Genomic DNA, 14,690 nt, shown 5'->3' with positions numbered 1-14,690 from the left:
TTCAGGTTTGGGGGATCATACAGGTATGGTGTGATATTTGTTAACTATGTATTCCTCCCATCTACTTAATGAAACTGTACAATGGGCATTTGTGGTAGAGGGTTCTCTACATTTGTTCCACTGCAATTTCAGTAGTCAGCAATGGATTAGCTAATGAATTATAAATGGACAAATTGCCCTGAAGTTTGGGGGTTCTTTCCTCTACTCCTGTCTCCTACAAGCATTTAGCTGCTCTACCTGTACTGTACCTTGTTATGGATTTCATTCTTTTAAAGTTGCGTGACTAGCATAGCCCTTGTACATGCATAATGTTCTGAAGATTTGATTTGTGCTGTCCCATGTCACCCAGTGGCACCCACAGCCGTACGTACCTTACTCACAGTGTGTACCATTGGCTCTGTGTGGAGACCCAGCAAATGCCACCTCCCCTCTGAGCCATGCCTGGGACAGCAGCATGGGTGGCCCCGTAGCTGGGGACTTGACACCCACGGTGGAGATGTTGGGCTGGGGCACCTAGATCCCCACCCAATGGAGGAGCTAGGGGCTCATGGAAGTGCCAGGGCCTCCCGTCCTAGCCCACATCGCTGGGACTGTGGCAGGAGTTCCCCCGTTCAGTAGGAATGCAGGCTCCCCAGACCAATACTTCCTGTGTAGTTGGCAGGGCCACTCATGCTGCTGTCTTTGGCGTGGCTAGGAGGGAATATGGCAGCTACTGGGTCTCTGTTCACAGCAGGATGGGGGTGGGGGTTTGGCCCTCGACTCCTCCTTTTCCACCCCTTCCCTGCCTCCCCTATGGTCAGTGCTGCTGGCACCCCCCTACTTCCACCAGGGCAGTGGGGGAGCTCTTGGACTGGCTGAAGGGTCTGAGCGTGCACACTGACCGCAATGAGCCGCTGCCTGAGTCTCCTCCCTGAGTCAGGAGGAGCATGTGTACCATTTGAATAAATTCTGAGGGTGCCCTGTGTCACCAGTTTTTATACAGTATCATTCTAGTCACATAAGTCGGTGTGACTAGTGATGCATCATCTTAAATAGGTGTTTCTCAGTCACTCTAAGCTAGCCTGAAAATCTGCTTATATGCCTAAGTGCCCATTTTTAAAGGAGCAACAGGTATTCAGTGCTTAGAATATTTAGCCCTTGATGAACACCTATCATAAAACTTCTTGAATTCAGAAATCAGCTGGCCAGCATGGCTGTGGAACTGTCAGATATCTAAGTATAGTGTTCTCCAATCAATGTGACCTAAACTCTCAGTTCCTGGGGTAATTTTCCTTTCCTCTTTCAATCTTTAGTTATTTTTACATATTTCATAACTTTTTGGATAACTGTACTAACTGTTCTTGATTTAACCTTTATCACATTAGTTTACTGATAAAATTAAATAGGTATCAACATGGTTAGTATTTTACGTTAGAAGGTGCACAATGGAAAGTCATTCCAATAAATTCCAACTCAAAATTAGTTCATAATTTGAATGTGAGGTCAAAATTTATAAAATATTTTCAGTAATTTAAGACATTTCTGCATTATTGAAGTCATTCACAGATCTCCTTACTGTAATACATCTCTCATTTTAAAAAATTATTAGTACTTTTTCCCATCCCATCGCTTCTGATTTGTACTTTTTTGTTGATGTTGTAACAAGCGATAAGTGGCAGATACATTTTTAATCCCAGAAGAGTAAACTATAATATTTTGCCTTAAAACCTTTAAAAACACAGCAACTGCAAATTGCAGATGTATTCATAGGTTATGTTCAGAATGTATCATTTATAGTTTTACTGTTAGAAGTGGAAGTTTTCTGCATATTGTTTTTTTAATGCAAAGTGTATATATAGATGCCTGTAGCATATTCTAATATACAATTAACGTATTATTTGAGTCCTAGTACATAGCGGGGATATATATTTTGTTAGTATGGTTTAAAGGCAGTACTTTTTGAAGTTTTAAAACAAAATTTTGGTAACGGCCTCCTATGCTGATTTAAAGGGCCTTTTGAAAAGCAAAAGAGACAAAACATTTATCTTTGAAGATCATACTTTTTAAAAGCTAATTAGAAATGATTCTCAAAATAAAATAAGCAGTTGTGTTTCCAAAAAACCCTTCACTAGTGCAACTTGAGGTATAGACAGCTACAGTGCTTTATAATGCTGGACTGGTCAACCTCAGATACTAGAAACACTGCCTAGGGTACATCAGCTCTTTTTTTCCCTCTTTACTTTCCAACTACACAAAATGTATTGCCTTTTTACTATTTGTCGTCTTTTGATGGTATCTTTTTAAATTTTATTTTAAAATCCACAAGCTCATGTATCATTTTTACCTTCTTACCACTTTCGCTTTCACTGTCTGGTTTGTCCTTCATTGGTTTGGCCTTCCAATACTGTACCTCCTGCTTTTGAAGGCTACAGAAACTTGAGGAAAGCAATCAAGAAGAAAGAAGGTTGGAATATTTCCCAGGTTTTTAATTAAACTGTAATTTAAATTAATTTAGTTGCCATACATGAAAGGCAATTCTAGCAGTAGATTCATAGACACATATAGAGTAGTTCATTGGGGCTTTTTAAAACTGTTTTTTCTTTTCAATTAACACTGTTTTGTTTAAACAGGAAGAAACATACAGTATGTAACTGGAGGTCAAGGCTAACTGTGGGCTCTTACCCTGTTCACACAGAATCACAGGGTTGGAAGGGACCTCAGAAGGTCATCTAGTCCAACCCCCTGCTCAAAGCAGGACCAATCCCCAATTTTTTTCCTGGAACCCTAAGTGGCCCCCTCAAGGATTGAACTCACAACCCTAGGTTTAGCAGGCCAATGCTCAAACCAGTGAGCTATCCCTCAGTGTTGGGGAAGTAATGCTTCTAGCCTTTGAGGCTATGTATATAATACACACTAGTTTTAGCAGTGTGTAGTGTGTGTGTATATATAGCTACACACTGCAGTGAAAAGCAAGCTGCTTCCACCCTGCAACATGTAAATACATGTCACTGAAACATTCCAACAGTGGGGAAAGGCTTCAGCAGATCTTGCTGCCAGAGCCTTTCACTGCATGACTCTGGCAGGGGGGCAAGACTCTGACAGGGGGGAGGCACTGGGAAAAGCAGTTGGCAGTGTAGACAAGGAGGCACAGCATGGGCAAGTAGAGAGCCATGTAGGCATGTGCTTTGCATACATACCCTTACCCGTCAGGCATGTATTTACTCTCCTAAGCCTTGCCTACCTAGTTACTCTTATTTATAACCGTCCTGCGAGGCCACATGAGTATTTACACTACACAGTGCCAAAAGGAGCATGCAATGTTAATGTACCCTGAGAATAGCTGGAGGGTTAAGCAGACATCCTTATTACAGTCCCCAGTAATGGCAGGTTGACAAGTACTTAAATTCTGAAAGACATCTGGTCATCCCAGCTACGTGAGAAGGGTAGTAATGCTTCCCTATAAGAAATGAATGGAGAGAGATTAAAATAGGCCAAAAATAGTTTTCATAATGGCACATAAGGCTTGATCCATGTTTCAATGAAGTCACTGCAAAATTTCCTTTAATTTCAATGGTGTGTGACTGAAATCTCAAGGCCATCAGACTTGCAGACTCCTTCCTGGAATCTGAAAGTCAAGCTGGGTTCTTTTTGGTATCATGTATCATCAGCAGTAAAGATTCTACAATTGTAATTTTGTTAATAGTTCTACTGATGATGAATGGACCAGAATGGAATCCAGCTAGCTCTGTCGTGCTAAGAGGAATAAAAGTAAAATAAGCATTTATAACTCTGAATACACTCGGGAAGCAGATCTGCTCCGTAAGATGGTGCCATGTATACACTTAATGTTAGAAGCTCACTTTAAAGCTGACTTACAAAAGTCATGTACCAAATGCCAGGCACTTCATGAATGTGCTGTGTATCCACAGTTGCCAGACTGAGTGACATTCAGCAAATTTACGTAAAAACATAATTATTTCTGGTTTGGTGATATCCAGCCTGCCATTGCTCCCTGGCTCCTGATCTGAGATGATGCCCCAGCGTGTATTGTGCTGTGATATAGTACTTATACATCTGTGTTGGAAAGTCAGGTTCACCAGTACAGGGTCGGAAAAGTTCAATTTTTAATATATGATTTGTTTTTTTCCAAGCAATTACTCCTTCAAAAATGAATAATATATAAAGAAAGGACATGGAATATATTTAAGAATTATTTGCCCTGCCTGCAATGGGCCAATTTCAGTTGGCCTCTAGAACAATAGTTATACCACAGCATGTTATGTGCTGGGTATCATATTGTGTCAGGAGACAGTCAACCCAGGTGACTCTAGAAGCTGTAGAACCTGAAAGAACAGAAATAAAGATGGTTATAGGTTATAATGTGCTAAATGACCCTTTTATATTTGCTACAGAATGAATTGTGTGCGTGTCAATCAAGTAACTGGAATTTGGTACTTGACTTTTTGCGGGTCACCTTTTAACTGTGGGTTTTGCTTTTTCCATCATGACCTGGTATTTAAAAGAATAAAGTACTTTTCAAATGGCAGTACTTATAATAGTCAGTTTTAACACACCAATCATTATAGTTCACATCTTCAAGAGAGGAAAGGGAATACAGATGTGTGGCATCCAAGTAAGAGTAAGCAATATTCTAAACACTGGAAGCATGTAAATATACTTAAAAAAAAAAATCTAAAATGCCTACTTGACAAATGAAAAAGTTGCTTTTTAAAACAGTGTCGTATTGCAAAAATTCTATTCAGGGTTTCTTATGATATTTTATTGTACTTCAGTGCCTACTTTAAGTATGCTTTCATGTATCGGTACGTAACAGCTCCAAAAAAGCAATATAGTTTAATAACTTAGGATTCTGTTTTTCAAGCCTTATGCCTGAGTTTGCAGAGATTCTACAGTGTAACAAATCTGCTGCATGCTAAATCACACACAAAATACTCTTCTATTATGTGTAGTAAAAGTTACAGGGATACATTGAGACTTCTATCCAAAGTGGGTTCTGCTATAGTATATGGAGATTTTTATTCCTATTGCTTAAGTTTCTAGTTACAAAATTAAAAATCCAAAGGTAAAAGCTAAAATTATTTTATGATCAATAATGCTGCTGTACAAACTAAGATTATGTAGGGGTAATTAAAAATCAGGGCATTATTTTATCTGTAGAGGTCTAGAAGTTATGTTTTCCCAGTGCTCAGCTTTATTCACTTGGTTAGCTGCATTTTGTATTTCTCCTTTCTCTGGAGCATCATGTTTTTACAAGTGCCAAAGGCAGGTTATTGGTTTAGGGGAAAAAAATACTATCATAGCATCAGTGAGCTAATATTTCATTTGCACTTTCTTTTAGTAATGTTAAAGAGGAGAACCCAGACAACGAACAGGAGAAAAGGGATGAAAAAAGCACTTCAGAGAGAGAGAATCATGAATTGGAAGTGGTAAGTACTTAAAAGGTGATATACTGGCTCATAGTCTGATTTGTTACCCTGCTTCCATGTAGTTCCAAGTTAATCTAAGTGTCAAAGGGAGGTGGGGAAATGTACATTTTTGTCCTAATTTTTGCCCCTACTTATTTGCAGGAAGAAATTCAGGAAGTAAGTGATCATGAGGATGAGGAAGAAGACGAAGATGAAGATGATGACATGGAAGTTGTTGAAAGCTCAGATGAATCTGATTCTGACTTAGAGGAAAAAGGTGACATCACTTCAATATTTTTGCAGAATTTTGTAAAAAATCTGCTTTGTCTGGGTACCCCATATTTGGGCGTAGATGATACTGTTTCATCTGGTTCTGGCACTTCCCTTCTCCATGATGACTTTCCCTTTGGCAGGAAGGGAAGTATGCTCAGCATCTCTTGAGCCCACTATCAGTAGTATTCTGTGAATTATCTATAATGCTGTGCCCTTCCGTGGGCTCCTAGAACGTTTCTTTACATTGCATCTCATCTTATTGCAAGAGTCCTGAATTGCCTTTGTGCAATTCACCAGGTTTGTTCTATAGCCCAGTAGAAGCAATCTGATACTTGATTTATTTCTCTAAACCTTTTGTTTTGAAAAATATCCTCAATATAAGATTAAAACACTAGGTTAATTTGCTTCATTCTGAAGAACACCATGGATGAGGATGAGGTGATACCCAGCACCTGTTAATTCAGCTGTTTTCAGGGTTTAATTCTGAAATGATGAAGCTTGTAAGCCGAATTCTTTATGAAGAGACAGAGGCTTCCTATATAGAAATGGTACTTGGCACAAAAAGCTCGTGTAGGCATTACGCACAAATCAGGATTTACCCTTTATGAGCACAGAATCTGGGACTTAGCCCAGCCCAACAATCTGGCTCATGAGAAGTAGGCCGGGAAACATTCTATGTATATCGATTCTTTTCTGATTGATTAACATTCAACAAGAACTTTAAAAGGGCCCCAGAACTTGGAGTGTCCCTGGCTGACTGCTCCATTTTGGAGCACAACCACAGAAACCAGGGCCCATTGGCTTATAAACCTAACACTGCAGTCAGGGCTAGGGGACCCCCTCGCTTTGACTGAGACAGCTCCTCTCTTCTCTCTGGAGATAGGATATACCTTTTCAGCAGCTGGGTTAGGTGGTGAGAGAGGGGGACCCCACCGCAAAATTCACTAACCAGTCAAGACTTCCTCCCTACACTCTCCTGAGCTTGCTGTTGGAAGTTTCTGCAGCTTTGGAGCTGAAGGAACTCTAGCAGACTGTGTGAGCTGAGCACAGGGAGGGACATGGTGTCAGAGCTGGGAGTTGAGGGTAGTTGATGGGAGTTGTGAAACAAAAATAGCGCTAATCTGACATGTACAGACTTTCCCATCATCCTATTAAATTCCATATTTCACAAAATTGGTGTGGTGAGCAGGAGGGCATTGTTTTGTATTTTTCTGGATCTCAAAAAATAGAATTACCCAGGTGGAGATTCAGCATCTGTTTCCTTCTGTCAGGGTTACAAAATACTCAAAATCCTTATACGCACAATCACTTATGCAGCACAAAATTATACATAAACAAGCATTAAACTCCAAATGAGCTGTGACTGTCCAGAATGTGTTCATTTGAGCATGACAGATTTTGCATGTCAACCCAGAATTATTACATGATCCAAGCATATTAGGTGGTACAAGTTTTTTGAGGCATCTCACATTTGTACAACTCAGAAGAGTATGACTATTTATTGCCAGGTTGGCCCCAGTGTTTGGTAGTTTATGCCAAATAATTTGGCTTTTCAAAATCCTTGGCTTTTGGAAAAAATGCTTTTCATGCCATTATATTTTGATTACCCTAAAGTTACAGGAGGTATCTGTCTAGATGTTTATATGGCCCTCATTGCCATAGAATCTGAGGGCCTCCATTTTTAGAACCTAATTTTTCTTTTTTTCTTTTTTTTAGAAAATTATCAGGCAGATTTAGCAAATATCACTTGTGAAATTGCCATAAAGCAAAAGCTGATAGATGAACTAGAGAACAGCCAGCGAAGACTACAGACTCTGAAAAAGCAATATGAAGAGAAGCTAATGATGCTACAACATAAGATTCGAGACACTCAACTTGAAAGAGATCAGGTTCTTCAAAACCTGGGTAGGACTTACAACTTTATTTAAATAATTTTACTGCAGTATCTTCAAGATAAATTATTTGTTACTTTCCCTCTATACATATAAATTGGTACTGCATCAAAACTGTGAGGCGAAATTATTTGAAAACTAGCTGCTAACTAGAGTCATTTTCTAATCTTTGTTAATTTTTCAGTTTTAATAATACTGGGTTTTAAGTTTTTATTACTGTTTGGTACTAGGGATAGGTGAACATGTATTTTCAATTTCTCGCGAGTTCTGACTTCCTTTCACATAGTTTAGTACTTGTATTCAGATAAGTTTCTCTTTCCTTTTCCTTTTGGTCACCCTAAATAAGAGAAGAACCAAAACCACAACAGAATAGTTCAGTGGTGCAATCAGTGCTCTGTGCCCCTGTCATGTTTTGGGGTGTAATCCAGACTAATGAGAGGTTGTGCCACTGCTTGTCCTGTAACCCTGAGTGCCTCACAGTGCTCTGCTTCAGTATCTCCCTGTCTGGATGCTCCCAGCCAGCAGACAAGACACACTTTTGTCTCTACCAGCCTTGGTTTCTGCTGGCCAAGTGACCCCAATATATCCCCAGTCCTGAATTTCATCAAAACCCTTTGCCCTGAAATGTCTAGCCCCTTCCTAGAACATTTAGAGGAGTAATAAAGTTTGTTGCTCCTTTAAAGAGGCAAAAGTACAGCAGCTTGTTGTTAATAATCATTTCAAGTCCATCCCAGCACTGGGTTGATTTAGAATAAAAGTAAAACAAGTTTATTTAATCAAAAAGAGAAAGTTTTAAGTCAGTTCAAGTAGAAGGGATAAAGTCAGAATGGTTACAAGCACTTAAAAGTAAAATACACTTTCTAGTGGCCAAGACTTAACTCCACAAGCCAGAGCCTTGGTTCAAGGTAGAGAACTTTCCACAGAAGAACACAGTGCTGGTTTCCTCTGTCTTCCTTGGTGAAAGATCTTTACCTAAGCAGGTTTCTCACCTATATTCAGTTCAACTCCTTGGCTGAAGGCCCCATCTTTCTCAGCTTGCAAGAGCTCCGACCCCATGTGTCTATCCAAGGATGGATGCCAAGATGGGTTCTTCTTTCTCCTTATATCTTCCCAAACTCACTGTTTTGTCCCCAGATTCAGGATGACCTCCTGCTGTTCTTCCCATCCTGTGGACTTCCTCGTCCTCTGTTGATTCATATGTAAATAGGGCTTCCATTGTTTTGATTCCAAAATGCTACCTTTTCTCCTGTTTGGGGGAAAACCTGTTTCTCCCTGTGTTTGGTCTCAGACTTTAAAGCATAATATCATTGAGTGTCCATATTTTCTCATTTAGTGCTAATACATATGTTTCACAATGATATTAATCACTAGTGTCTCTCAGAAAGGACTTTACTGGTTACACTTTTATAGTACAGTAATATTCTGTATAATCAGTGGATTCAGTTACTTATCATTTGAGGTTCAGACCCACTACCTTTATAGCCCAGTAAACCATGGAAATGTATTCTCATATAAAGTTCCTTTTCTCCTTCTTGGAAAAGACACCATGTGGTCTGGTGAAGACCTCATCCTGGTTCTTCCCCCACTTGTGATAGTTGAGTCATTATCTCCTCCCCGGTTAGCTTGGTGGCTTTGTTTACCTTATGTGTAAATACATCTTCACTGTGTCTGCCTGATGACCAGGCTGGTGAGCCAAGCAAATACATATTCCATTATCTAGGGAAGACTGGCTTTGTGCATTGCTTGCCAAATACATACTAAGAATATAATTCTAGCACATATCCATAACTCTTTGTACACACCCCATACATTCATTGCACAAGAATATTTATGATCAGTGACTTATTAGTTTTCCAGTGATATCTTACATGACACCTTTTAGATACAGGTTATGATGACCGTGTGATAAGTGTAGTGAGTATGTCATGCCTGACAAGAGCTCCTGACACAGAATAGTGACCCACAAATGGGCCTCTGTGTCAGCCCTGATTTAAGGGATGGATGGCTGATAAACTGCCACTTTATTTTGAATAACCCACAATTTAAAATAATATTTTAACTGTTATACAGGAAGTGTTAACTTTATTCTGCTTTACTCAGATTTTATTTACACATTCATTTTCAGCAATGCCGAGCAGTGACAGCCCCCACGGGCTTCTGAAGGGCTTAGGAGTGGTTGGCACTTTTGAAAATCAGTCCCAAGGCATTGCATGTTGCAAACACCTCAGAAACATAGGCCATTTTTGAAAATGTTGGCCTTAACTTACATCGGGGAGCTCTTCCTGTGTCCACTAACCACATCCACCATTTTTAAGCTCAAGCAGATAACTGGACACACTTTGAATAACAGTTACAGTCCTGGTCCCTAAATCAGTGAGCTGGAGAAATAGCCTGATGTGTAGCTGCAATTAAAGGTTTGTTCTACAGCATCAGCTTGAGTATGTGAGTATCACATATACGGGCAACTGTTCTTTAAATAGTGCTGTCCAGGGGCCCAAGCTAATGCTCACAGTAATCAATGCAAGGACTTACTGCAATGCATTGGTTCAGTAGGCATTGAATTACATGACTTGTTCTTTGCTACTGTGTGTTAGACTTGGATTTAATTCTGAGGTTCTTGCTGGAAGACGCTGGAAACTTTCCATGTACAAGTTATTCAGCTGTTATATGGAGAAAGAGAAATTCACTGGGTATACCAAGCCAGAAATGATGGGTGCTTTTTCTGACCACATCGCTACCAGCAGCAGCTTTCAGTGGTTTTTGATGATGTAAGAGAATCCGATATAGCCTGTGGGTCCTGGAACTTGAAGGGAAGCAGACATTTTAATTTACACTCCCACAGACGCAGAGATCTATTAAGCGGACCAATCATTTTGAGTTGAGTCCTTTAAGATTCTGTCAGTGTTGCTCTGTACATTGGCCAGAGAAGGTCAGAGTTGGCACCCATCATTAGTTTTCTGTTCAGATTTGCTTGGGTAAACTGTAGTGTTGGGGGGAGAGAAAAGTGAGAATAGAGCGCTTAGAGTCTCCAACTCCTGTGTCCAGTTTAGACAATGTGTTCAGTAAAGCAGAAGGGAATTCTTCTGTTTTTGTTTTTAATTTGGTGCATGTGCCTTCAGTGCAAGAAAACCAGAGGATATATTAAAATTAGAAACCAATTAAGGATATAAAGCTGATTGTATTAGTACTTGATATATTACCTAAAGCTATAACAGTCATCAATCCTGGGTAGAGACTTCACAGCAGTATGGAAGATAGAAGCAGAAAGGCAAATTAAATAGTTAAAGCTGATTGGAGGCTACTGCCAGTAAGCTGCTGACTGCAGAGTAACTCAGTATTGACAAAGTGAAGATATTCTCAACAAATTAGCAGATAAGAGTTCTCCTTTGTTATTTAGGTTCCGTGGAGTCTTGTTCAGAAGAGAAAGCAAAAAAAATAAAGTCAGAATATGAGAAAAAACTCCAAACCATGAATAAAGAACTGCAAAGACTTCAAACAGCTCAGAAAGAACATGCACGATTGCTTAAAAATCAGTCTCAATATGAAAAGCAGCTGAAGAAACTGCAGCAGGATGTGACTGAGATGAAGAAAACTAAGGTTTTTTTTTAATTTGGTTAACATTTGATCAATGGGAAAGGGATTGAGAGCCATTTTCTTGCTCTCACATTAAAGAAGAAAAAGGTATCTCTGGGAGGAGGTAAATTACTGAAAGTACAGAATAGTAATAGGAGATTATAGTATGAAGAAAATGCTGTTTACATGAGTGATGGGAGAATAAAAACATTTTGATTTAAAGTAAATGCCCTCTGTTAAGGTGGCTAAGAGATTGTTTCTATGCAGGTTCGCCTGATGAAACAAATGAAAGAAGAGCAAGAAAAAGCCAGGATGACAGAATCTAGAAGAAACAGAGAGATTGCACAGCTTAAAAAGGAGCAGCGCAAGCGAGAGGTGATTTACAGATAAGATGTGAATGTTCGTAAAGCTTTCTGTACAGTAGTAAACATACTCATTATGATGTGGAATATGTCACATTTCTTCCTTATAAACACAAATCCCCTCCTCTTGCCATTAAACAAGATTTTGCTTGACATCTGATGCATTGTAGTTACATTATGGAAATCCTGCCTCCAGGCTTCAAGTACGAACTATTACTGAAAACAAACAAAGGCTCATTTTAGACAGAATTTTGCAAATAGCATTGGTATATCTACCCATTCACCCCAGCCAGGTTATCTATTTGAGGGAGGCAAGTCAAGTTTTGAGGTGTGTTTTCCCATTATAACCATTCTATCAAATAATGGGCAAGAAGATTTTGCACCTGGGTTTGCCAATTTTCACAACAGTTTTGCAAACCTATATTAGCATATATTAGACTTCTTTTTCAGTTTCAGGCTGCTAATGACAAATGTTGGAGAGAAAAATATTTGGCTTATTCATTGTTGTTGTTCACAGCATCAGCTCAAACTTCTGGAAGCTCAGAAAAGAAATCAAGAAGTTGTTCTACGCCGCAAAACAGAAGAGGTATTGTCTTACAGCACTGGTGTGTCCTGTCAGATCATAGATATTTGCATCATTTGTGGTCATAAAGTTGAATTTATAATGCTACAGGTGTTAGTAACATGTCTTGGTGTCCTGCTGTTTCAGGTTACAGCTCTGCGTCGACAAGTAAGGCCTATGTCCGATAAAGCAGCTGGGAGGGTGAGTCGGAAGCTGAGTTTGCCTGACCATCCTATTCAAGAACCAAGTTCTAGTGTGTCATCTGTAGACTATGATGGATCAAGATCAGCAGCACAGCAAAAGATGAGAATTCCTGTGGCCAGGGTCCAAGCATTATCGGTAACTGCAATGAATGGAACCAGGTAAAGATTAGGGCTGTCAAGCTATTAAAAAAATTAATTGCGTGATTAAAAAAATTAATTGTGATTAATCATGCTGTTAAACAACCAATAGAATACCATTTATTTTAAATATTTTTGGATGTTTCCTACATTTTCAAATATATTAATTTCAATTATAAGACAGAATACAAAGTGTATAGTGCTCACTTTAAATTTATTTAAAGTGGGGTTCGGGTGCCCTGGCTCCACGCCACTCCTGGAAGTGGCCAGCATGTCTGGCAGTGGCTCCTGGGGGTGTGGGGTGTGCTGACCTCACCTGCGGGTACCACCCCCGAGTCTCCCATTGGCTGCAGTTCCCCATTCCCGGCCGATGGGAGCTGCAGAGGGCAGTGCCTGCAGGTGAGGGCAGTGCACGGAGTCCTCTTCCCCCAGCCCTCCCATCCCTTTCCGGGGACATGGTGCCGGACACTTCCGGGAGTGGCGCAGGGCCAGGGCAGGCAGGGAGTCTGCCTGCTGGAAATCCCATGGGCCGGATTGAAGGCCCTGACGGGCCGGATCCAGCCCGTGGGCCGTAGTTTGCCCTCCCCTGCTCTAAAGTTTTACACTGTTATGTTTTTGAGTGCAGATATATAAGCAAAAAAAAATCTGCATTTGTAAGTTACGCTTTCATGATAAAGAAATTGCACTTCAGTACTTGTATGAGGTGAACTGAAAAATACTATTTCTTTTGTTTATCATTTTTACAGTGTATATATTTATAATAAAAAGTAATATAAAGTGAGAACTATGCACTTTGTATTCTGTGTTGTAACTGAAATCAATATTGAAAATGTAGAAAAACATCCAAAAATATTTAATAAATTTCAATTTGTATTCTATTGTTATAAGGGCAGTTCATCGCAATTAATTTTTTTTGAGTTAATCATGTGAGTTAACTGTGATTAATTGATAGCCCTAGTAAAGACTAAACATACTTACTTATTTTACAATTTTACAATTTATAGCAGACGTTCCTCTCTAGATAGATATTGTAATGGCTTCTATTTTACAGTCTGATGTCACTTCCTATTCCCATAAAATGGTCCTATGCCCATTAACTTTACCAGAAGCAGGATTGAGCCTGCCATATTGTTATATAGGGTAGAACAGTACAAAATGCCATTTCAGGACAAGTCATACTTAAAAATCTAAATTTTTTAAAATTCAGTTGCCATACTCAACAAAATGTCATCAGTGGTCCAGTTACCCATCTTATTCTTAAGAACAAATAACATCTCAGGAAAACAAAAAATACAAATACAGTTACACTTACTGGTTTCAGAGTAGTTACGCTTACTGATTGTCTGGGATTTGTACTTGTCTGGGATTTGCTTATTTAATTGAAACTGGTCCTCAGATGACAGAAGTTCCTTATAAACCATTGCTTGAATTTCCATGATGCTTCCTTTGAAATGCTACAGGACTTGACATATGTTTTGAAGTGCCAAAGAGGTACATCTGCAGAGGACTGATTACAAGGAGGTGGATGTGGAGTCAAGGTCTGCAAAAAAAAAAAAAAAAAAAGTCATGTTGTCTTTAAATTTAATAATAATTTTGCATTGATAATTTGCAGTTTCAGAGTCTAAACGGGACCGTGTAGTTATATTCAGTAATGTGGCTCTCTGAATTAACCATAGGAAGAAATACCAAAGAAAAGGAACAACTGTCAGAGTTTATTCCTCAAAGGCAGCCAGGATGAAGTGGCAATTACTTGAACGCAAAGTGACTGACATCATTATGCAGAGAATGACCATTTCCAATATGGAAACAGATATGAATAGACTACTTAAGGTAGGGTATTTATTATGCAATATCTTCCATGCTATTGTATTAAAATAGCAGAAAGCAGATCCACTTTCTTTTATCAGGTGATTGCTTGTTCATATAGGACCTGCCAAGGTGATTCAAAGCCCATCAAAGTCAATGGAAAGGCTCCCTCTGACTTGAGTAAGCCTTGGTCTAGGCCATAGGTCAGAGGTGCTTAACACCTTGTAGGCACAAGTGTATAAAGTGATTTATTGCCAGAAGTGTTTGAATCCTAGCGTAGAACCCAGAACCATCAAACTTTACTGAGATAAGAACCAAAACAAATATGCTGTAGGTGTCAGGATCTAAAAACACCTTATGCATGTGTTGTCAAATACATTCACATCCTCCACTATTCCTCTCCCACTGCAAAAATGTACACTGTGGTTACCATGTAACCAGAAAAGAACAAAAATAAATAATAAAAATTATATTTG

The 14,690-nt window shown here is 39.3% G+C and overlaps 1 protein-coding gene across 14 annotated transcripts in view; it reads left to right on the top strand.

Moving 5' to 3' along the window:
• Window positions 1–14,690, top strand: part of KIF21A (kinesin family member 21A) — a 165,434-nt gene that overhangs the window by 89,967 nt on the left and 60,777 nt on the right. For 7 of the 14 annotated variants that reach the window (XM_037889107.2, XM_043551302.1, XM_037889108.2 and 4 more), the window contains exons 12-20: window positions 2,405–2,443; window positions 5,339–5,426; window positions 5,568–5,682; window positions 7,395–7,583; window positions 10,968–11,167; window positions 11,411–11,518; window positions 12,023–12,091; window positions 12,215–12,429; window positions 14,085–14,238. In XM_037889107.2, coding sequence (XP_037745035.1) covers window positions 2,405–2,443; window positions 5,339–5,426; window positions 5,568–5,682; window positions 7,395–7,583; window positions 10,968–11,167; window positions 11,411–11,518; window positions 12,023–12,091; window positions 12,215–12,429; window positions 14,085–14,238 — 1,177 coding nt within the window. The remainder of the gene's footprint in view (window positions 1–2,404; window positions 2,444–5,338; window positions 5,427–5,567; window positions 5,683–7,394; window positions 7,584–10,967; window positions 11,168–11,410; window positions 11,519–12,022; window positions 12,092–12,214; window positions 12,430–14,084; window positions 14,239–14,690) is intronic. The other 7 variants (XM_037889118.2, XM_043551328.1, XM_043551317.1 and 4 more) reach the window with 1 other exon arrangement.

Source organism: Chelonia mydas, chromosome 1 (genome assembly GCF_015237465.2).
Source record: "Chelonia mydas isolate rCheMyd1 chromosome 1, rCheMyd1.pri.v2, whole genome shotgun sequence".
Lineage (NCBI taxonomy): Eukaryota > Metazoa > Chordata > Testudines > Cheloniidae > Chelonia > Chelonia mydas.
The sequence above is the reverse complement of the archived record's forward strand: the minus strand, read 5'-3'. Positions and strand labels throughout refer to the sequence as shown.